Here is a 25,119-nt window from a genome sequence, read left to right as displayed (position 1 = left end):
AAATTGCGTTTAATGCTAATATTAGGAAGATAGAGGTTTAGAGTCTATAAACATCCCTGTGAGTTACCATGAAAGTTTGCATTATATCCACCTATTAATGTGTCCAATTACACTAACATTTTATTGCAAACGTTATTTTCTCTGTGTAGTTATATAATTTCACGAATAGGTGTTAGGGATATTTATTGTTCCCTCACCTCGGGATCACTTTACAATTCTTCAACCCTCATTAGTGTTTGCTGTTTAACTGTTCTTGGCTAAATAGGGTTTTCTGTGTATTTAGCAAGATAGGATTTGGCTTTCCCATGAAACAAAGATATATTTTGCCAATCATTAAAAGATAAATGTGATTCAAAATTGCACAATTGTTGCTGAGATACAATTAAAGTAACAGATATAGGAACAAAAATGTGGAAGGATGGAATACGAAATCTGGAAATTGAGGACAAAGAGAAGAAATGCTTTACTGTAAACGTTACTCATTTCCATTTGTTTTAATTTTAAGACTAACTATTCCATGCTAAGTCTCAGGATGACAATATTCACAGAATTGGGGATGTAGAGATGGACCTCCACCAGAATTGAACTAGAGGCAACACATTTCTGAAGATGGTGCAAACAGGCTGCAGATTCAGTGTTGATGGGGCTGCTGTTTACAAACAGGACATTTTGAGAAGAAATACCAGTCACTCAATGTTTTCTTACATTGGAAGTAAACTACAATCTGGTGAATCCCCCGAGCTGACTTCAGGCTCAGAGGTTGGACACTCCTAGAGAGAGTCAGAGTGTGTCCGAATTGAACATTGAGTCACATAGTAATTCCTGTGTCTGGAAAGTGACTCCTTCCAGTTATTCATAATTCCCTAGTTAGCGACAGGAAACAGCTCGGCTTACAATGAGCTCTGTTTCTCTCTTTTACAAAGAAGGTGTTCAGTGCTGGCAGTCTTAAATTGCGAATGAAATCTTCGAAATACATTTTAATGTGTGAAGCACTTTAATTACATTAATATTAAGTTATCAATAATCTGTCAACTGTCAGTTAACACCAGATACAATGAAGAAAACACTAAACAAGAGATTTCAGCTATTAATATATTTTAAAATGAATTGTTTGTAGATGTTGAAGGTGGAATCAATATTTAACTTCCCTCATCGGCCTATTTCAGTGAATTTGGACCAATGGCAAGTCAGGTATTGAAATGAAGCCCTGGGAACCAGACAATCTGTAGCTAAGCCAAGTTCCACCCTAACTGAAAATCTAACAGTTGACAAGTTTAAATACAGATGCTGTTTATTCTAAAGTTCCAGGCTGGTGTAAGTCGAACAGGACAGAAATGGAGAAGTAGGTGAGTGTGTGGACATTTGGAAGCAGCTCCTGGACAGGAGAGAATCAATCCACTCAAACACCAGCTGGTGGCTTTGAACAGACAGGAATTAATGTGAGTGAATTCAGCCTGACTGTCACTGAGACACTTCTCACTTATTGTCATTCACTGACTGCTCAAACTGCACACAAAGGAGCTGACAGAGAGAAATATTGGAAGGAGAGAATTTCAGGAACACATTCAGGTGAGTTTCCACATTCAGGTTTATCTTTTTACTGGTGTTACAGACAGGTGAGAGATGATAGGGATGGTTTCCCCTTTTTATCTCTCGACTGACTGAAGATAGCATTTTTTTAAACCCCTGAATGCTTTAATAATCAAAACAGACAAATGATTGATTTTTTCGTAAGTTTAAAAGAAAGATAAATGTTTATTATACAATATCCAAAATATACACAACAATACCGACCCTCAAACTCATACAGATATACGCACACACTCAAGAAAAGATAGAGATTATAAAGATAGTAAGCATTACGTCTGATGATTTTAAAGAGTCGCCTGTTAAACTTGCCTATCCCCAGGGTAAGGACTTGAAACAGTGCAGGCCTGTATTATTTTCCCTTGCTCACTGAAGAAAGACTTCGGGTGTTCAGAAAGACAGATGTGCTGTTGCAGACTGCTTTTTGTTATGTTCCAACCAAAGGTCAATGATGAAGTCTTGGCATGATTTCTCAGGTCGAGAGTTCAAGGTCAAACTCCAGTCACTACCTACATGTAGTTCAAAGCTGGTAATCTTAGGCAGGGTCCCTTCTCTTCGATGGCATAGATGGATCTCCTTTGTCGGCCCAGAATATACCTTTACTAAAGCTCCTAATTTCTGTCATGTGACCATCGTTTTTCTTTCCAGTGTTCTCATAAATGGTTTCTGATGGTGAGGCCACTTTTAGACAATGGAGTCCATGTGTCATTCATCCCAGCTCAACTTTATAAAGTTTTTATACGCATGCGTTGGATTTTGAGTTTGGAGCCAAAAAGTCTGCAACATCATCGTTAACCCAATCAGTTGGAGAGAAGCAGCCATTTCCACAGAAAAGGTCATTTGCATTTTAATGATTTCTCAGAGATGTGTCTATAAAGGTCATTTATATTTTAATTCCATCTTCAAGACTTGTCCAGGCATGAAGATTATCTCAGAGTTCTTGTAGTTCTATGTGTATTGGCAGGAAAAAAATGTCACGGGGACCTGTTACTCCATTTTGTTTACAAGAAAGGTGTGCGTTTTTGGGTTTATTTCATAAGTTCATTTTATAGTTCATAAGTTCGGATTGTATGAGCCTGACACCTTCCTGAAAAAGGGAAAAAATGAAATTCCTTGGTACTTCATTTTTTATGAAAGAAAGCAAAGTAAAATACATGACAGTAAACATTCCTACGCATTTATTCAGATACATTCCTCAGTCACTGTCACCAGGCCTTCCACAGCTTGCTGGTGGCACATTGTCTGATTAAATTCTGGACAGAGCATCTGCAATGTCTTTTTTCCAGCAATGTGCATGATTTTTACATTACATGGTTGTAGGAGTAAATTTCATCTGAACAGCCTGGCGTTGTTGACTTTGACTTTCTCTAGGAAAGTCAGAGGATCATTGTCACTGAATATTAATATTTCCCTGTGTCCATTATTGACACAAACCTCAAAATGTTGAAGGGCTAACAGCAGACCCACAGCCAATTGGTCTCTCAATACCTGAGTCATCTTCCTAGAGTAAGACATCTCCTACTCCAACATCACTCACGTCAATAGCCACCTTGAATGATTTGTTAAAGTTTGGGGCTCCTAACACAGGTTTATTTGTTAGAATGGCCTTCAATTTCTCAAAAGCCGTCTGGCATAGTTCTGACCACTCTATCTTAACAGTTTTCTTTAATAAATCGGTCAATGGGGCAGCTAGAGTGCTGAAATTAGGGACAAATATTCTGTAGACTCTGCACATCCCCAGCAATTGCATTATATCTCTTTCGGTCTTGGGAACAGGGAAATCTATCAGGGCTTGTACTTTTGTTGCTGTTGGTGACACCCGAACTTGACCTACAACATGGCCCAGGTAGGTCATTTTGGCCTTAACAAACTCGTTTTTGGCTAAATTTTCCACTAGGTTAGTGCTTTGAAGCCCTTCGAATCACGCCCTTAAACGATCTAGGTGGTCTTCTCAGGTGTTGCTATGCTAAACCGAATGGCATGGCTTTGCATTGGAATAGGCCATCTGATGTTACAAAAGCTAAGATTTCTTTAGCTTGGATGGTCATGGGAACTTGCCAGTACCCTCTTAATAAGTTTTGCTGATGTAAGTGGAGTTGCCTACCCAGTCAATACAATCCTCAATACAAGGAATTGGGTACGAAGCATCGGAACATAGGAAATATGAGCAGGAGTAGGCCATTCGGCCCCTCAAGCCTGCTCCACCATTCAACTAGATCATGGCTGATCTTCTACCTCAATATCATTTTCCTGCAGTATCCCCATATCCATTGATAACTTTAATATCTAGAAATCTATCAATCGCTGTCTTGATTATGCACAATGACTGAGACTGCACAGCCCTCTGGGGTAGAGAATTACAAAGATTTACCACCCTCTGAGTGAAGAAATTTCTTCCTATCTCAGTCCTAAATAGCCGAGCTCTTATTCTGAGACTGCGTCCCCTGGTTCTGGAACAGGGGAAACCACCTTCCTGCATCTAGCTTGTCGAGCCCTGTAAGAATTTTGTATGCTTCAATGTGAGACCCCTTGGGGATGAGCAACCATAATATGATAAAATTCTTCATCAAGATGGAGAGTGACGTAGTTGATTCTGAGACTAGGGTCCTGAATCTTAAATAAAGGAAACTACGTAGGTATGAGGCGCGAGTTGGCTATGATGGATTGGGAAACGTTACTTAAAGGGATGACGGTGGATAGGCAATGGCAAACATTCAAAGAGCGCATGGATGAACTGCAACAATTGTTTCTTCCTGTCTGACGCAAAAGTAAAATGGGAAAGGTAGCCATGGCATTAGAGATGGCATTAGATCCAAGGAAGAGGCATACAAATTCGCCAGAAAAAAACAACAGACCTGAGGATTGGGAGCAGTTTAGAATTCAGCAAAGGAGAACCAAGGGATTGATTAAGAAAGGGAAAATAGAGTATGAGAGTAAGCTTGCGGGGAACATAAAAACTGACTGTAGAAGTTTCTATAGGTATGTGAAGAGAAAAAGATTGGTGAAGACAAACCTTACAGTCAGAAACAGGGGAATTTATTATGGGGAACAAAGAAATGGCTGACCAACTAAGTGCATACTTTAGTTCTGTCTTCACAAAGGAGGACACAAATATCATATGAGAAATGTTGGGGAACACAGGGTTTAGTGAGAGGGAGGAACTGAAAGAAATCAGTAATAGTAGAGAAATGGTGTTGGGGAAATTGATGGGATTGAAGGCTGATAAATCCCTAGGGCCTGATAATCTACATCCCAGAGTACTTAAGGAAGTGGCCCTAGAAATAGTGGATGCATTGGTGGTCATCTTCCAAGATTCTATAGACTCTGGAACAGTTCCTACAGCTTGGAGGGTAACTAATGTAATCCCACTATTTAAAAAGAGAGGTAGAGAGAAAGCAGAGAATTATAGACCAGTCAGCCTGACGTTGGTAGTGGGGGAATTTCTATAGTCCATTATCAAAGATTTTATAGCAGAGAACTTGGAGAACAGTGGTAGAATCAGACAGAGCCAGCATGGATTTACAAAAGGGAAATCATGCTTGACAAATCTACTGGAATTCTTCGAGGATGTAACTAGTAGAGTTGATGAGGGGGAGCCAGTGAATGTGGTTTATTTGGACTTTCAGAAGGCTTTCGACAAAGTCCCACATAAGAGATTAGCATGTAAAATTAAAGTGCATGGGATTGGGGGTAGTGTATTGCAATGGATAGAAAATTGGTTGGCAGACAAGAAACAAAGAGTAGGAATAAACGGGTCTTTTTCCGAATGGCAGGCAGTGACTAGTGGGATACCGCAGGGATCGGTGCTAGGACCCCAGCTGTTCACAATATATATTGATTTAGATGAGGGAACTAAATGTAATATCTCCAAATTTGCAGATGACACAAAACTGGGTGGGAGGGTGAGTTGTGAGGAGGATGCAGAGAGGCTTCAGGATGATTTGGACAAGTTGAGTGAGTGGGCAAATGCATGGCAGATGCAGTATAATGTGGAAAAATGTGAGGTTATCCACTTAGGTAGCAAAAACAGCAATGCAGATTATTATCTTAACACCTATAAACTGAAAGAGGGGAATATGCAATGAGATCTGGGTGTTCTCGTACACCGGTTGCTGAAGGTAAACATGCAAGTGCAACAGGCGGTAAAAAAAGGCAAATGGTATGTTGGCCTTCACAGCGAGAGGATTCACGTACAGGAGCAGGGATGTCTTGTTGCAATCATACAAGACCTTGGTGAGGCCACATCTGGAATATTGTGTGCAGTTTTGGTCTCCTTATCTGAGGAAGGATGTTCTTGCTATAGAGGGAGTGCAGCGAAGGTTTACCAGACTGATTCCTGGGATGGTGGGACTGACATATGAGGAGAGACTGAGAAAGTTAGGATTATATTCGTTGGAGTTCAGAAGAGTGAGGGGGATCTCATAGAAACCTATAAAATTCTAACAGGACTTGACAGGGTAGAAGCAGGAAGGATGTTCCCGATGGTGGGGGAGTCCAGAACCAGGGGTCATAGTCTAAGGTTACGGGGTAAACCTTTCAGGACTGAGATGAGGAGAAATTTCTTCACCCAGAAAGTGGTGAGACTGTGGAATTCGCTACCACAGAAAGCAGTTGAGGCCAAAACATTGTATGTTTTCAAGAAGGAGTTAGATATAGTTCTTGGGGCAAAAGGGATCAAAGGATATGGGGGGAAAGCGGGAACATGTTACTGAGTTGGATGATCAGCCATGATCATAATGAATGGCGGAGCAGGCTTGAAGGGCCGAATGGCCTACTCCTGCTCCTATTTGCTATGTTTCTATGTTTCTAGATCACCTCTCATTTTTCTAAACTCTAGAGAATATAGCCCCACTCTCCTCATAGGACAATCCCACCATCCCAGGGATCAGTCTGATGATCCTTTGTTGCACTCCCTCTATGGCAAGTATATGCTTTATATGCTTCTTTAGATAAGGAGGCCACAACTGTACACAATACTCCAGGTGCGGTCTCACCAAGGCTCTATACAATTGCAGCAAGACTTCTTTACTCCTGTACTCAAATCCTCTTGCAATAAAGGCCAACATACTATTTGCCTTCCTAATTGCTTGCTGCATCTGCATGTTCGCTTTCAGTGACTCATGAACAAAGACACCCAGGTCCCTTTGGACATCAACGTTTCCCAATCTCTCACCATTTAAGAAATACTCTGCATTTCTGTTTCTCCTACCAAAGTGGATAACTTCATATTTTTCCACATTATATTCCATCTGCCATGTTCTTGCCCACTCACTTAGCCTCCCTAAATCCCTTGAAGCCTCTTTGCATCCTCCTCACAACTCACATTCCCACCTAATTTTGTGTCATTAACAAACTTGGAGAAATTACATTTGGTCCCCACAACCAAATCAATGATATAGATTGTGAGTAGCTGGTGCCCAAGCACTGATCCTTGCCGTACCCCATTAGTAACAGTCTGCCAACCTGAGAATGACCCGTTATTCCTACTCTCTGTTTTCTGTCCGTTGACCAATTCTCAGTCCATGCAAGTATATTTCCCCCAATTCCATGTGCTCTAATTTGGCTTACTAACCTCCTGTGTGGGACCTTGTCAAAAGCCTTCTGAAAATTCAAATGCATCACATCCACTGATTCCGCCTTCCACTAGTTCCTCAGAAAACTCCAAAAGGTTTGTAAAACATGATTTCCCTTTCATAAATCCATGTTGACTCTGCCCTATCCTACCATTATTTTCTAAGTGTGCGGTTATCACATCCTTTATTGTAGATTCTAGCATTTTCACTACTACTGATGTCAGATTGACAGGTCCATAGTTCCTTGTTTTCCCTCTCCCTCCTTCCTTAAATAGTGAGGTTACATTTGCTACTTTCCACTCTGCAGGAACTGTTCCAGAATCTATAGAATTTTGAAAGATGAACACCAACGCATCCACTATTGCTGCAGCCACCTCTTTCAACAGTCTGAGATGTAGATTATCTCATCCAGGGGATTTATCAACTTTCAGTCCCATTGATTTCTCCAGTACTACTTTTTTACTAATACTTATTTCTTTCAGTTCCTCATTCTCGCTAGTCCCTTGGTTGTCTAGTATTCCTGGCAGGTTTTTTGCATGTTCCTCCGTGAGGACAGACACAAAGGGCTGAATTTTAGCAGCCCCTCGACGCCGTGGGTCACTGAAAGTGAACATGCAGATGCAGCAAGCAATTAGGAAGGCAAATAGTATGATGGCCTTTATTGCAAGAGGATTTAAGTACAGGAATAAATAAGTCTTGCTGCAATTGAATAGAGCCTTGGTGAGACTACACCTGGAGTATTGTGTACAGTTTTGGCCTGTAAAATTCTGCAGGGAAAGGCCTGCCTTGACCCCCGACATAGAGAAGGACCCGCCGCATATTACCAGCAGTGGGGGACCTCGGTGCAGCCCCTCCGCGGCTCGGTGGTGGCACCCCAATTAGAATATGTAAAACGCTACTTTCCTTTGCAGATTATGCATCCAACCGCCTCTTCTTCCACACTTCCGCATTTTACGTAGAACAGGCGGCCGTCACGTACAGTCCCGCTCATGAACAGAAAACTAGACAGGACAGCAGAAGCAACAGTACTGGACAGTGAAGGTAAGTCCAGATTTACAGGGGTCTCAGCTCTGCATTCTGGAAGGGAGGAGGGAGGGGCTCGAGATTACTGGAGGGAAAGCTCTGCAGGAATGAAGGGAGATACTGGGAGGTACTATGTACTTTCCCTCCAGTTCTGACGTAACACATTTCACAATTGCAGCAGCATTGCATTACCGAACTGACAATCCGCAGTGCCCATCTTTAATAACAATTTGACATCTGTTCACCTTACAGCCTGATGTCAATTTGTCCAAATGAGTGCGCCTGTTGTCTTGATGCCAGCTGCAGGGCCGCCGCCTCGCATCCGTGAGTCTAAGCATATGTGTGGGACCTCCACCGATGCCGGAGGACTCTCTCGAATTGTGGGTCGTCTTCACCTGGAGGGACAAGGAGGCAGATATTAACAATGGCATGTCAACAGGGCAACACATGTCAAAAGACTGTTGCTGGCCACAAAGGTGGGGGGTTCTCGGTGTGCACTACTGAGTCATTCATGTAGGTGCCATTCCCTGAGCACCAGACAAGGGTAAGTTATGTCATACATTGCACCATTCATGGCGTTTATTCCCTCCCTGCCCAACCTCCCATTCTTTGGCACAGCAGTGGCAGGCATATGCCATTCTGTGTGGGTGTACCCAATTTCAATGGAGCCCTGATGGACATTAGCACTCTCGTACCTCTTAGCAGGTCATTCATCCGTTTTCGGCACTGCACCCAGTTACACTGGATGGCACTTCCTGTGCAGCCAGGCTGCCTTGGTCAGGCAAGAGGGCCTCTTCCTGCCATCGCTGGGGAAGAGGACCTCACACTTTGTGCACACAGTCTGGAGGAGGGCAGTGAGGGAGGCATCACTGAACCATGGTGCCATCCTGCTCTCTCCATTACCACTCTGTGTTGCAGGGGTCCTCTGTAGGTGCAGGCATAGCTGCTGTACTGGCTGCCCTTTCAGGATGGCCCCAGCACATGACTCACAGCTGTGCCGGCATGCAGCATGGAGCCGCAGTCCGGCACCCTCCCCCACCACCCACCACCCCAACGTAATATGGGGGGAGCTGCGCGTGGCCTCTGTGGTAATGAACCTCCACACATAATATCGCGGGAGCTCGGCAGCGGCCGCTGAATGCGAGCATGCCACCGAGTTCAAAGCAGCTATCGCAGAGCGCGGCACGCGAATAAAATTCAGGCCAAAGTATTTGTTCAGTTTTTCTGCCAGTTCTTTATCCTCCATTATAAATTCTCCTGTCTCTGCCTGCAGTGGACCTACATTTGACTCTGCTATTTTTTTTTCCTTTTTACATACCTGTAGAAGCTTTTACAATCCATATTTATGTTTCTCACTAATTTACTTTCATATTCTATTTTCTCTTTCTTTGAGTTTCTTGGTCCTCCTTTGCTAAATTCCAAAATGCTCCCAATCCTCAGGCTTACTACTTATTTGGCAACTTTATAAGCCTCTTCCTTTGATCTTTAACTTCTCTTGTTAGCCTTTCCTACCGGTTTTTTGTGTCTCAAAGAAATGAACAATCTACAGCCATAAGTGCCAAGTTGATGATCCATCTCGGCCTCCTCCTGAAGTCCCCAGCATCACAGATGCCAGACTTCAGCCAATTCGATTCACTCCATGTGATATCAAGAAACAACTGAAGGCACCCCATCTACAAACATTCACTCCCTCCACAGTGGCAGCAGTGTGTACCATCTACAAGATGCACTGCAGCAATGCACCAAGGCTCCTTCGACAGCACCTTCCAAACCCACGACCTCTACCACCTGGAAGGACAAGGGCAGCAGATGCATGGGAACACCACCACCTGCAAGTTCCCCTCCAAGTCACACACCATCCTGACTTGAAACTATATCGCCGTTCCTTCACTGTCACTGGGTCAAAATCCTGGAACTCCCTTCCTAACTGCACTGTGGGTGTACCTACCCCACATGGACTGCAGCGGTTCAAGAATGCAGCTCACCAGCACCTTCTCAAGGGCAATTAGGGATGGGTAATAAATGCTGGCCTGGCCAGCAACGCCCACATGCCATGAATGAATAAAAAAAACAATTAAAAGAATGAACGGACTTGCATTTCTGGCCTATTCACCAATGTACCACTTAAGGAAGCCATAGATATTTGTACTGGAGCACTATATCATGGCCACCATTGCGTGAATCAGTATTCATTGAACATATGAACTTGGCAACTCATGCAGTTGAATTCAGTTTTAACAACACCATGTTTGACAAATAGGTGGTGTTGCCATGGGATCCCCTCTAGGTCCAGCTCTTGTAAACATCTTTGTTGAGTTCCATGCGAAATATGTCTTTGAGGGAATGACACCTAACTTCCTACCTTTTGCATATTTCTGACAGGTGGATGATACGTTTGCAATATTTGAATCCGCAGCTGCATGCAATAATTTCCTTACACATCTTAATGGGCTCCATCCTGTGCTCAAATTCACCTTTGAAATGGAGCAGTCAAATGAGCTCCCTTTCCTTAATATGCTAGTTGAAAAATCTGATGGGGGTTCTCTACCATGATCTACCACAAACCTACCTTCACTGGTCAATACATGCGTTGGGATTCTTACAGTTCCCCACGCTATACGATTGGCCTTATCGGCAACGTCATATATAGGGCCCGAGCCATTTGCTCACAATGCAAGCTTGATGCTGAAATAGGGCAAATCAAAGACATACTGCGTGACAATGGCTACCCTGATCAGATCATTTCTTGCTGTATATCACGCAAACTTATGAATGGGCCTAAGGCTGTCATTTTCAGCCCTGAAAAGTGCCCAGTCTACCTCAAATTACCCTGGAAGGGTAATGTATACCAAAAATTTGAGCAACAGGTGATGCTAGCTGTTTCAGGCTGCTACTATGCAGTAGCAACATGTGTGGTGTTCGCCACTAACAGGATGCTGCCGTCAAGCCAAACAGATGTCCTGCCTATCACACAAATGAGTAATGTAATATATGAATTCCAATGCCAGTGTGATGCTAGGTATATCGGTCGCACGTCCCAAAGACTAGCGGATTGTAATAAACAACATGTCCCTTCCGCAGTTCACAACTGGCAAGGTACAGGCCGTACCCAACCAGCCTCTGCTTGTCAAACTCAAAACACAGTGCCCAACATTAGATGTGATTCCGCAATTGGACAACGTTTACTAAATCAGCCTCAGTGTGCTAAGAATTATGCTGACAACCAATTTAAGATTGTCAGTAGGGCTCACAGTGTGGCCCATCTGTGCATACTGGAGGCTACATATATCAATACACAGGGCCCTGTTCTTTGCAGACAGAAAGAATATGTACAAACATTGCAACTGTTTCAGTTAAACAAAGTAAGTGACAGTCATTTGCTGATTCATTCCTCAGGGCAATGCCTTGACCAATCAGAGTCTAGCTGCCTGGTTTAAATTTCAAACAAAGTTAGGCAGTTAACTGTCAGTCACTGTAAACTGGTGCATTCTCCATGGCAACACCTCTACCAATCAGAGTTCACTTGCCAACCAATCAGCACTCACTTCTCAAACAGTATAATTTTCTTTTACATTGGTATTCTTTCAGACTATCCGTATGAGTGCAAGATGAAAAGCTTCGACAACATGTCTCTATTTTCAGCAATACTCAAGAATGTAAATTTGTTGTAAACCATTTATTAATTATTTAAATGCTAGCCATTGCCTGTCTACCATCAAAGCTTTTAATGTAGTTTCCCAATCTATCACAACCTATTTGCCCCTCATTCCTTCGTAGTTTCCTTTGTTTAGATCTAAGACCCTAGTTTCATATTCAACTACATCACTTTCAAAATGAATGTAAAATTCCATCATATTATGGTCACTCTTCCCTAAAGGCTCCTTTACAACAATATTGTTAATTAGCCTCTTCTCATTGCACAACACTAGATTTAAACTAACCCATTCTCTAGTTGGTTCCTCAACATACTGTTCTAGAAAACCATCTCGTATACATTTCAGAAAATAGTCCTCCACAGCATTAGTGCTAATTAGGTTGGCATAATCTCTATGTTGATTGAAGTCCCCCATGATTACTGTATTGCCCTTGTTACATGCACCTCTAATTTCCTGGTTTATATCGTGCCCTACATTTCCACTACTGTTTGGTGGCCTAAAAATAACTCCTACCAATGCTTGCTATCTCTTGCTGTTTCATAGCTCCATTCAAACTGATTAAAACATCTTTATCTTCTGATCTAAGATCCTCTCTCACGAATGTACTGATCTCTTCCTTTATTAACAGTGCTACTGCACTTCCTTTTCCTTTTTGCCTATCCTTCCTAAATGTTGAAAGTCAAATTTCAAAACGTACGAGATGCCCATTACTCTCTGCTTCCACAAAAGGTCTTTTGACTGGAATGGTGAAAAATCAATGGTGACCTTCATTGCAATTTGCAAATGCCTTTCTATATTGCCCAGGTTTTGTACACGTGAGCCTGTACTTCCTCATGCGCTACTTTTCCATTCATGTTCTGTTTCCTAATGCATTCCTCGCCAATATTTATCCCTCAACCAACAATGTTAAAAGCAGATTATCTGGTCATTATCACATTGCTGTGTGCAAATTGGCTCCTGAACTTTCTACATTGCAAGAGTGACTAAACTTCAAAAGTACTTCATTGGCTGTAAAGCAATTTGAGACATGCTGAGGTCATGGAAGGTGCTATATTGATGCAAGTCTCTCTTTCTTTCTCCATGCTCAGGTAGCTGAAGCTTCCAGGACAACCCCTGCCAAGCATTATACCATGTGTCAGAATAACTTTTTTTTTCCTTTTTAGGATCCACCAGCCTTCATGAAGAAATGTTAAAGGTTCAGTTTATGCAGAAATATCAAATGAAATTCTCCGATTCATTGAATGTTAACATCTTCATACTTACCTCAGGTAATACATCTTAATGCTGGCAATTTACACACATAGAGGTAACATGACTTGGTAATGAGTGTGAACTCAATTGTCCGTAAGACCATATCCACTTACCTAAGCCTGAAGAACCTAGTCACTGAGTGGAAAGAACAAGGGTTAGAGAAAAATCACCTCACATCCCCTCTGCCCCTCGCTCCAAATGTTTATAAGTATTACTGCTGGAATCGAAACTGCTCAAATCACGTAGCTTACCAGCACAGGGAGAAATCTGACCTCCATTAACAAATGAATCCTTCTAGCTGTCACAAGCGCCCCTTGACTTAGTTGACAGAATACTGAGTCTGCCACAGATTCCAATCTCCCATCTTGAAGCAAACTCAACCACAAAAACAAACCTGTCACCAACCTTTACCTCCATTCTCACTAGTCATGAGTTGATAATACAATTGTTCTTAGAGTAACAAAAAAAAATTGGTGTGTGTAATCTATGCTTGTGTTTTCCAGCACTCAATTTGTTTGTTGTGTGTGGAGAAGCGTTGTTTGCCAGACCTGATACCATCACTAATGCCACTGCAGGAGAACAGGTTATGTTCCCTCTACAGTACCAAGATGGAGAAGATCAGTATGATGTAACATTTAGATTGAGATTTCCATTAGCCTTTAAGATTTTAACATGGAAGTCCAATAATCCAGAGAAGCTACACATTGTGCACCCACTGTATCAACACAGAGTTCAAATCCACACAGGTTTTGTGGTGCTGTACAATGTACAGGTTAATGACACTGGGGAATATGAAATACAAATCGACTACTATGGGACAGAACTGAAAAACCGTGATCAAAGTACCTTCAGGATGCAAGTATCTGGTAAGTGTCCAATACTGGAATTTCAGCTAACTTTGAGGATTGCAGGAGCATTGTAACATTACACAATCAGTTTTTCATTGAAGCCTGAAAGAGGTCATATGTAAAGTGTATTTGATCAGTATTAAATTGTTTCTGTATTAAGTAAAGAACTGGAGTAAAGCCTTGATCCAATAACAGTAAACGTTTTGCTTCAATTTATCATTTGCAATATGCTTAAAAAAGCTAGTTTTAGGTTAATGCCTCTCTGAATCCATTGATCCAAGCAGGTTCCTGCACAGACCAGTTTTGTACGTTTTCAGCTCATTCACAGCAAATGTTGACACAGCTATCAAACAACCCTGAATAAAGGCCCATGACATAGGAAAATAAATACTGCGTATGTTCCAACAATAGCTTTCCCACGGTTACATTTAGATGATAGCTGATAAGTTACTGCTGAGCCAAAATGTGCAATTGTGAATAATCAACCCACATAATCTTTGTTGACATAACCATTGGATTTACAAAGTGTGCATGTTGAAACAACAGACAGGATTTTCACCCCAAAATGTGGACGGCTTGGTGCATAATGTCGCACCACTGACCATCGTGTCGGTTTGCTGATGCCGTCTTGACCGCCAACAGTTTTGCACGGGAGGGGCGGAGGTGGGACTCGGCAACCTGGCTAACTTGGATCCATGTTTAATTAAGCTCGTTAATGAACTTGTTGTGCCAGCTTGTTATGGGACAGTTTGCATTTTTGTGGGAAGGCTGGGGTTACACGATGGATCTGGAACAGTCAAGGTAGGAGAACATGGAAATACGGTGGTGAGCTGTCCTGGCTGCGTCATTCAATTAGGTGGGCTCATAAAAATGTGCACGGTTGAGAAGGGCGCTCATCCATTGGCATACAAGTGCCATCAGGTAAGCAGATGAGACGGAGCAAGTGGTCTGTGCGTGCTCGGTCACTGGAGGTCACTGTGACCCTCCAGGGATCATGGAGTCATAAGAGGTGAGAGTAAGTAAGCATTGTGAATGCAACTGACTGCCATCAAGGTAACATCTGGCAAAGAATCAGTGCTACAGGAGACTGCGCCTATCTAGGCAGATGGTCACTGAGATTTGTACCCTCATAGAAGAAGACCTCAGACCTTGAAGTACTGCTCACCATACCCTGCCAGTAGCCCTGCAAGTTACTGTGGCCAAGAGCTTTTTTGCTTCTGGCTCCTTCCAAAGATCAGCAGTGGACTTTGGAGGCCTCTTGCAAGCGGCAGCCCACCTTTGCATCTCGCACATCTTTATTTATGAGAGCTGGGAAGTACATACAGTTTAAGCAGATGGTATGATGGAATCTGCTGGACCAGTGGGGGAATGTGTGTGAGCTGTTGTCTGAACAGATGAATTGTTGAATGTTCTGTTAGGTGCACTGACCCTGTTTTCAAAGCTTGTATTTTTGAGACAGACCCTAACTATTAGGAAGATCTTGATGGTCAGGTCAGATGGGCAGAAAAGTGGCAAATGGAATTCAACTTGGAGAAATGTGAGGTGATGCATTCGGGGAGGTCAAACAAGGCAAAGGAATACACAATTAATGGGAAAATACTCAAGTGCAGAAGAAGTGAGGGATCTTGGAGTGGATGTCCACAGATCCCTGAAGGTAGCAGGACAGTTCGATAAGATGGTTATGAAGACATATGGAATCCTTTCCTTTATTAGCCGAGGTATAGAATACAAGAGCAGGGAGGTTATGCTGGAACTGTCTAACTCATTGGTTAGGCCACAACTTGAGTACTGTGTGCAGTTCTCATTACCTCATTACAAAAAGGATGTAATTGCACTAGAGAGGGTACAGAGGAGATTTACAAGGATGTTGCCAGGACTGGAAAAATGCAGCTAGGAGGAAAGATTGGATAGGCTGGGGTTGTTCTCCTTGGAACAGAGAAGGCTAAGGGGAAATCTGATTGAAATGTACAAAATTTTGAGGTCCCTGGATAGAGTGGAGCTGAAGGGCCTATTCACCTTAGCAGAGAGGTCAGTAACCAGGAGGCATAGGTTTCAAGTGATTGGTAGAAAAATTAGAGGGGAGATGAGGAAAAATGTTTTCACCCAGAGGGTGTTGGGATTCTGGAACTCACTGCCTGAAAGGGAGTTGAGGCAGAAACCCTCAACTCATTCAAAAGGAGTCTGGATATGCACCTCAAGTGCTATAATCTGCAGGGCTATGGACCAAATGCTGGAAGGTGGGAATAGAATAGGTGGATCGTTTTTCAGCCGGCACAGACACAATGGGCCGTGGCCTCTTTCTGTGCCTTAAACTTTCTATGATTTCTAACTGAAAGAAAAACTGAAACTGAATCAGAAACTGACATAAAAACTAAAGCAGAAACTGAACAGAAATGGAAACTAAAACTTCATGTTTCTGGGGACTGTTTGGAACCAGATGAAAGGGACACAGAGCTATCCAAGCTCAGATCACTCAGGAGTGGAGTGCAGGCATGCCGTCGAAGGTGAAGGTTGGAACCAGGAGCTGCTTCTGTTACTTAAAGTAACTGATTAACCAGACCCGGCCATACAGTGCATAGGGTTGTCACTGAAGGGCTCAAATAAAGCTAATACTGGTGGATCTACACCATCAAGATTGTCGTGAGCAGAGCTGAAGAGGTTCTGGAGACAGTTTTGGGTGGAGACCGTACCCCAGGGAGTTTGAATTGTAGGGGAACTGCTTTCAGATGGGAATTGGTGGCTACATCTTTGAAGAAAGAAGCTGGAGATGTACCTGAGGAAGTTCAGAGATTTGAAGAACTTTGTGGCTATAATTGGTACCCCATATGCTTATACACACTACTGAGTCAGCGGCGCTTGAGATGGCTTGGCCATGTGAGCCGCATGGAAGATGGCAGGATCCCCAAAGACACATTGTACAGCGAGCTCGCCACTGGTATCAGACCCACCGGCCGTCCATGTCTCCGTTATAAAGACGTCTGCAAACGCGACATGAAATCGTGTGACATTGATCACAAGTCGTGGGAGTCAGTTGCCAGCATTCGCCAGAGCTGGCGGGCAGCCATAAAGACAGGGCTAAATTGTGGCGAGTCGAAGAGACTTAGTAGTTGGCAGGAAAAAAGACAGAGGCGCAAGGGGAGAGCCAACTGTGCAACAGCCCCAACAAACAAATTTCTCTGCAGCACCTGTGGAAGAGCCTGTCACTCCAGAATTGGCCTTTATAGCCACTCCAGGCGCTGCTTCACAAACCACTGACCACCTCCAGGCGCGTATCCATTGTCTCTCGAGATAAGGAGGCCCAAAGAAATATGCTGAGTGGACTGCCCAGTAAATCTGTGAGATCAATCTCTGTTGTATCTGACAGTTAAAGTGTAATTTGTAATATCTATATATTGACCATGATTGTCTGTTAATTTGTGTTCAATTTATGTTGATTTTGGTTTGATTGTTGAAGCGTAAGTTCTAAAAATGAAATTTGTTCATTTGGTTTGTTTATTGGTGTTGTTTAGTAAATTCAGTTCTTTTGGTTTGTTGATCTCCATAGGGATCATAACAAAATTGGGGACTCATCCGGGATCAATCCAAATTAGGCTGAGTCAGCAGATTCACTGGACTTTTTCAGAATTGAAACAAACAGGATTTCACCATTACTTTTGCTGTATTCAGTGGGAAATCAATATAAACACCTTTGATGTTCAGGCCTTGGTGGAGAAAGAGGATTTGTCTCTTAGTGCCTTGGAACAGTTGACGAAAGATAATTTGAAGGCTATAGCAGGGAACCTAGGTGACAGTTTAAAATTAGTGGCTAGGAAGGTAGAGGTCATTGAAAAATTGGCTCATCACTTGAAGCTTGAATAAAAGGATGTTTCTGCTCGTGTTAAAGTTGGGCAAGCCAAAATTGAATTAGCAAAGGACAGGGAAAGGAGACAACTTGAAATAGAGAGGATGAAATTGGAAAGAGAAGAAAAAGAAAGAGAAGTAACAGAAACAATTGCAAAAACTTAAATTAGAATTAGAAAGAGAAAGAGAAATGAAAAAACTTGAATTCAAAAGAGAACAGCTCAGATTGGAGGTGAAAGATGAGGAAAACCCAGAGCAAATTCCTAATAATTTTGATTTGACAAAGAATATTCACTTGGTACCTAAATTTAGTGAGGGAAGAGTAGAAAGGTACTAGTGTCATTGGAGAAAATTGCCACAAATCTGAATTGGCCTAAATCATCCTGGACAATGTTCCTACAGAGTGTTTTCATAGGGAAAGCTTTGGGGGTGTATTCATCTCTTTCAGAAGAGGACTCAGGTGACTATGGAAAAGAAAAAACTGCTGTCATCAATGCCTATGAGTTGCTGCCAGAGGCCTATAGATAGACATTCAGAAATTTAAAATGGAAAAGGGCCAGACATATGTGGAATTTGCTAGATATCAGCCGAGAAAAAGTTTTGGAGAAACTTGAGGGACTAAAATCTGACAAGTCCCCGGGACCAGATGGCCTATATCCTAGGGTTCTAAAAGAGATAGCTGCAGAGATAGTGGATGTGCTGGCTTGATTTTCCAGAATTCCTTAGATGCAGGAATGATCCCTTCAGATTGGAACTTGGCAAATGTTACATCACTTTTCTTGAAAGGAGTTAGAGGGAAAATAGGAAACAACAGGCCAGTTAGCCTAACATCAGTCATTGGGAAGATGCTGGAAACTATTATTAAAGAAGTCTTAACAATACACTTGGAAAAGCTTAGTATGATTAGAACAAGTCAGCATGGTTTTACTTAAGGGAGATCCTGTTCAACAAATTTATTAGAGTTTTTTGAGGGTGTAACAAGTAGGGTAGATAAAGGGGAACCAGTAGAATGTAGTATACCTAGATTTTCAAAAGGCATTCAATAAGGTGCCACATAAAAGATTAATAGGGAAGATAAGGGCTCATGATGTTGGGGGTAATATATTAGTGTGGATAGAGGATTGGTTAACAGACAGGAAGCAGAGAGTCAGCATAAATGGGGCATTTTCAAGTTGGCAGGCAGTGAATAGTAGTGACGCAAGTATCAGTGCTGGGGCCTCAGCTATTTACACTCTATATTAATGATTTAGATGAAGAGACAGAGAGTAATGTATGTAAATTTTCTGATGATATAAAGCTTGGTGGAAAGGTAAGCTACGGGGAGAATGTAGAGAGGCTGCAAAGAGATATGGATGGGCTAAGTGAGTGGGAAACAAGATGGCTGCAAAGAGATATGGAGGGGCTAAGTGAGTGGGCAACAAGATGACAAATGGAGTAGAGTGTAGGGAAGTGAGAAGTTGTTCACTTTGGTCATAAAAATAGAAAAGCTGAATATTTTTTAAAAGGTGTGAAACTGGTAAGTGTTGATAGAGTCATAGAGTCATAGAGAGACACAGCACTGAAACAGGCCCTTCGGCCCACTGAGTCTGTGCCGACCATCAACCACCCATTTATACTAATCCTACATTAATCCCATATTCCCGGCCACATCCCCTCCTACATTAATCCCATATTCCCTACCAGTCTCCTACCATCTACCTACAGTAGGGGCAATTTACAATGACCAATTTACCTATCAACCTGCAAGTCTTTGGTGGTGGGAGGAAACCGGAGCACCTGGCGGAAACAGCCATTGAATTATCTGATCCATTATATGAATTGTATATTTAACCCTTCACATTAGTGTACATTTAATTACACAGTAAGAGTGCAGCATACAAACCAGATTCACAGCTCTGATGGATATGTGCCAGTCAGAGCTATTTAATTAAGATTTCTAGATTTGCAATTTTCAGTTTTAATCGGGAATCAAAAAGTAAATGCAACTTCCTTTCAGCCTTCCACATAAAATCATTTGATTTTTGGTTAGATTTAAGATATGTTGGTGAAACAGTAGGTTGAGACTTAATCTGGATCCAATTTGTGAAAAATTTGCTAACAGAAAGGTCCCTCTTTCTAAAAGTATAATTATTCCTTATTTCTTGCACTGTCCCATACAAATCTGTAAGGGTGTTGTGACTTTGTATAGCTAATCTTCAGTACTGTATTCAGCAATGGATGTAATAGTTTAAAATTAGCATGGAAGTGACCTTCTGTTGAATAACTTTATAACTGGAATTATTTAATTTTAAAACAACTTGCTTTGTGGCACTCTAATGGTTTCATGGAGTGATGAGATTTGGACCCACAATTCCAAATGAAATGAACAGTAAGCTGATGGAGCAGTTTTACATAGGATTACTTAAGATATACACTACAGAAACAGGCCATATGGCCCAATTGGTCCATACCAGCTTTTATGCTCCACTCAAGCCTCCTCCCACTTTTCCTCATCTAAATCTATCATCGTAACTCTTTGTTCCATTCTCCCTCATTGGCTTGTCTAGCTTTCCCTTAAATGTACCTATACTATTTGCTTAAACCACTCCCTGCGGTCACGAATTCCACATTCTCACCACTCTTTGGGTAAAGAAGTTTCTTCTGAATTCCCTATTGGATTTCTTGGTGACCATCTTATATTGATGTCTTCTAGTTATGCTGTTCCCCACATTCTTTCTGTATCCACGTTATCAAAACCTTTCATAATTTTAAAAACATTTATTAGGCCACCTCTCATCCTTTTTACAAGAACCAAGAGACCCATCCTGTTTATCCTTTCCTGATAGCCATACCCACACATTTCTGGTATCATCTTGTAAATTTTCTCTGCACCCACTCCAGTGCTTCTATATCCGGCACAGTGGTTAGCACTGCAGCCTCACAGCTCCAGCGACCCGGGTTCGGTTCTGGGTACTGTCTGTGTGGAGTTTGCAAGTTCTCCCTGTTCAGAGAGACTTGGGGGTACTCGTACAAGGAACGCACAAAGTTAGCAAGCAGGTACAGCAGGTTATTAGTAAGGCAAATGGCATGTTGGCCTTCATTGCAAGGGGATTGGAGTACAGGAATAAACAAGGGCTGCATTTGCTGACAACGCAGTACCAGCACATGAGCAAATGCAGCCTATTCCACTGAAATGCTGCTGTCTGTGACATCTCAAGCAGCTGCCAGGATTAAAGATGGCGCTGCTTAATTTATCACAAAAAACAAATTCAACTCGAAAATCCCCTCAGTGGTTGCTATCGCTGCCTCTCTCCTACCCCCAACAGTCCCCCACTCACTCCTGCCATTGCGCTTCTCTTTGCCGCTCCTTCCTGCACCCATCTTCTTGCCACTTGCTTCCTGTTGCCCTCCCTTAGCCACTCGCTCCAGCATCGCCGCTCCCCCGCCCCGCCCCGCCTCTGGCCACTTGCTTTCTCCACCCCCCCTCCATCCCGCTCTCTGGCCGATCGCTCCCCATTCCCCCACCCCCACCCCACTCTCTGGCCGCTCGCTCCCCGCTTCGCCTCACTCCTCCAGCCGCTAGCTCCAGGTCGTATCACTTCCCTCCTCTCAGCACCTGCTCCCACGATTGGGCGGTGGGGAACAATCAATCATTTGGAATTCTCTACCCCAGAGGGTTGTAGATGCTCCATCATTGAATACATTTAATGCTGGGATAGATAGATTTTTGGTCTCGCAGAAAATCAAGGGATATAGAAAGCAGGCAAGAAAGTGGACTTGAAGCCCAAGATCAGCCATGTATTGAATGGCAGAGCAGGCTCGATGGACCTTATGGTCTACATCTGCTCCTAGTTCTTGTGTTCTCGAGAGAATCAAATGGTGCTTGATGGGTGATGTAGATCGATGAAGGTTGCACAAGACTTTTGATGAATGAATATTGCAAAATAAATAGTTAATCTTCTGTTTTAAGACATGTCACACCTGTCAGATGGTTGGGAAGCCAAAGCCTTGGATTAAGGTAGCCCCATTAAGACTGATACCTGCAGTTGATGAACTATTTAGAAGGGGTCTTGTGGATTGTGTTGGACCCTTACCTACAACTATGTCAAGCCACAGTTATCTCCTGACCATTATGAATTTGTCCACTCGATTTCCAGAGGCAGTATCATTGAAGATGATCACAGCAAAAGTTGTGATTGAGGAGTTGGTCCAGTTTTTCTCTAGGTATGGGTTGCCAAAAGGAAGTCAGTCCGACCAGGGGCCACCTTTCTGGTCAGGTGCATTTCAAGAGGTCATGTGTAATTTAGGAGTGAGTGGCTCAAGTCGTCTGCTTATGCCATGCAGTCCCAAGGTATCACCAAACCTTAAAGAGTATAATTAGGGCCTATTGTCTTGAGTATCCTCAGGGTTGGAAGAAAGTTAGTCTTGGCTAGGGCCATGTCTTCTGGTTTCAGTCCCTTCAAATTGGTCTATGCGCATGAGGTTAGGGCCCTCTTAAACTCATTGAGCGATTTTTGGCACAGGAGTAGGAAACTACCCTCCCAGATTATTTGTGTCAAAGTTATAAGAAAGACTCCCAATAGCTTGTGCGATGGCCATAAAACATCTCAAGGCTTCTCAGCAGGTGATGAAAGCACAAGCAGATAGAACAGCTAAGGCAGGTAGTTTACAACCCAGGGATAAGGTGTTAGTGTTGTTGCCTTTGCCTGGTGAACCATTGAAAGCTAGGTTTTGTGGACATTACTGTATCAAAAGGAAACTCAGTGATGTGAACTATCTAGTTAGTACCCCAGACATTCAAAAGTTTCAAAGGATGTGTCATGTGAATATGCTGAAGAGGTACTATGACCATGCGCATAAGCAGATAGGAGTGGTAGCACAGGTGGTAGAGAATGCAGATAGTGCACTTGATGAACCAGATGATGAGTCTGAGACTGAGTTCTCAGATTGAGCCCCCTGGAGTGGAGCTGGCAAATGCGAGATCTTGGAGGGCCTGCATGAAGTGCTACACCATCTACCTTAGTAACAGGGAAAGGTATATGTTACAGACACGTGGAAAGGGGTGTTTTGTTGAAAATGATGAGTTAGCCCCTGAATGATTTTAGGGTCAAATAAACAGGCAAATGACAAGTTTTCTTGTAGTTTAAAACAGAAGATCAGTTAGTTATTGAACAATATTCACTCCCCAAAATGTTCGCAACACTACTCACAAACACATTCACTCTCACATGCACTTTCAAGAGAAGATAGATAAAAGGTAAAGGGTAAGAGTTCAAAGTGTGGTAGGTGTTTGTGGTTTACCATAAACCTGTTGAATCTTCTAAGTAGGTCAATCTCATTTAAACGTGCAGGCTGAGTTGTTTGTAGTCTTGAGCTTGTTGAGATGGTGTAGTTTTCTGGTGGTTAAGATTTCAGACTGGAGGTGGTGGTCACTTTCAGTTCTCTGCTGCACCAAGTTGAAGTGTAGCATTAGCAGCAGGCCTTCTTCTTCTCGTTTAAATTGGATCTTTCTACAGCCCCTGGCTGGACTCCCTTTTTTGTCATGTTGCTGTGATCTCTCTCTCTCTCTTCCTCTCAGCCTTGCTAGAATTCAAGATGACTTTTGATGTTTTCTGTGTGGCTGAGGATAGACCAGCCGGATCTTGATATCTGAAGCTCTGTATTGGCAAGGCACCCTTTTGTTCCTCAAAATGATTATCTTTTAAGGTGAACTTACAAGTGTTAGTTCTGTCCCTGTGACTTTAGGTTTCAATTCTTTCTGGCTGCACATTGGCCTTTTGATGGCTCCATTTTGAGGATATGAGGGTTGTTCACACCCCATTGTAGTGATGGTTTGTTGGAGATGAAAAGTCTGGGGAAGGCCTTTGTCTTAGTTTACTTGAGTATAGCTCACATCCATGTGTGATTATCTGTCTTATTTCCATGCAGACGATGTTGATTGGTTTTCAGTCTTAGTAGATAATGGATGTGGATTACTGTGCAGGATGTGGTATGAATCATGTGTCTTGTCCTCCATTTTGTTCACAGCCAATGTCCCAATCTTTTAAAATTTGTTCTCAGTTTTATAACTTTTCAGTTTGTTTCTATATGTTCATCACTACCCTCCTTGTGAGTGTGAGTCATAGCTGCCCTATTGTGAGAATATAAGCCTGAATGTGCAGATAAACCAGGTAGTACTTCTCTGGCTATTCATAAGGTTGATGTAGGGGAAGCTAAACCAATTAAACAAAACCCCTACAGACTGAATCCCAGCAAATTGCCCAAAGTCATGGAAAAGTTTCAGTACATGTTAACTAATGATATAATTGAACCCAAAGTAGTTGGAGTTCTCTTATCATTCTGGTACCAAAACCAAACAGTTCTCAAAGAGTCTGCATTGATTACTAAAAGGTTAATGCGATAACTAAGACAGACTCCTATCCAATCCCAAGGCTCGAGGATTGTATTGATAGGGTAGGGAATTTGGCCTTTGTTAGTGAGATTGACTTGCTTAAGGGATATTGGTAAGTCCCCTTGACTGACCAAGCTGAAGAAATTTTTGCTTTTGTGACACCAGATGGCCTGCTCCAATGTAACTCAGGCCATTTGGTATGAAAAATGCACCAGCTACATTTCAAAGATTAACCAATCAAGTGATTGCTAGGTTGAATAATTGTGTTGTGTCCATCGATGACCTTTCGGTGTATAGCGACACTTGGAGTGATCATTTCCCACATTTGAGAGCTCTGTTTGGCAGGCTGGCCAAAGTTAACCTTGTCATAAACCTCGCAAAGAGAGAGTTTGTCAAGACCAAGGTCAGTTATTTTAGGACATATCGTAGTTCAAGGTCAAGTGTTACCATGAGATGTTCAGGTGATAATGGACTTTTCTGTACCTAAAGCGAAGAAAGAAGCATTATGATTTCTGAGTATTTGTGGGTTCTACAGGAAATTCATCCCTAATTTCAGTACAGTAGTCACCCCATTGACAAATTTGTTAAAGAAAAATGTGAAGTTTTGAATGGTCAGAGTCATGCCAAATGGCATTCGAGGAGTGAAAGGCCATTTTGATAAAGGAGCCAGTTCTTGCAGCCCCAGATTTTAGTAAGTCATTCAAGGTGGCAATCGACACCAATGATGTAGGGGTAGGGGAGGTGTTGCTCCCAGATGATGATGCTGGTATGGAACAGCCCAATAGTTACTTCTCTAGGAAGCTTAATAAACATCAAAGAAAGTACTCAACCATCGAAAAAGAAGCTTTTAGTCTTGTACTGGCTCTTCAACAGTTTGAGGTATATGTAACCAATAGTCAGGGAAACATACTAGTTTCTACAAACCACAACCCACTTGCGTTTCTAGAAAAGTTCAGAACAAAGAATCCCAG

At 42.4% G+C, this 25,119-nt stretch overlaps 1 protein-coding gene across 7 annotated transcripts in view; it reads left to right on the top strand.

Moving 5' to 3' along the window:
* Positions 1 to 1,227: 1,227 nt before the first annotated feature.
* The window catches only part of LOC137375217 (hepatic and glial cell adhesion molecule-like), a 51,785-nt gene continuing 27,893 nt past the window's right edge, over positions 1,228 to 25,119 (top strand). For 4 of the 7 annotated variants that reach the window (XR_010975953.1, XR_010975951.1, XR_010975952.1 and 1 more), the window contains exons 1-5: positions 1,229 to 1,569; positions 2,236 to 2,422; positions 8,072 to 8,201; positions 13,003 to 13,107; positions 13,594 to 13,956. Coding sequence is in view for 4 of the 7 variants with exons in the window: in XM_068042038.1 (XP_067898139.1) it covers positions 8,150 to 8,201; positions 13,003 to 13,107; positions 13,594 to 13,956 (520 nt within the window). In the remaining 3 variants the exon portion in view is untranslated. Of the gene's footprint in view, positions 1,570 to 2,235; positions 2,423 to 8,071; positions 8,202 to 8,603; positions 8,728 to 13,002; positions 13,108 to 13,593; positions 13,957 to 25,119 lie in introns of those variants that run through there. The other 3 variants (XM_068042040.1, XM_068042039.1, XM_068042041.1) reach the window with 3 other exon arrangements.

This window comes from Heterodontus francisci, chromosome 11, assembly GCF_036365525.1.
Source record: "Heterodontus francisci isolate sHetFra1 chromosome 11, sHetFra1.hap1, whole genome shotgun sequence".
Taxonomy (NCBI): domain Eukaryota; kingdom Metazoa; phylum Chordata; class Chondrichthyes; order Heterodontiformes; family Heterodontidae; genus Heterodontus; species Heterodontus francisci.
Note: the sequence above shows the minus strand (reverse complement) of the source record. Positions and strands in the feature narration are given on the sequence as shown.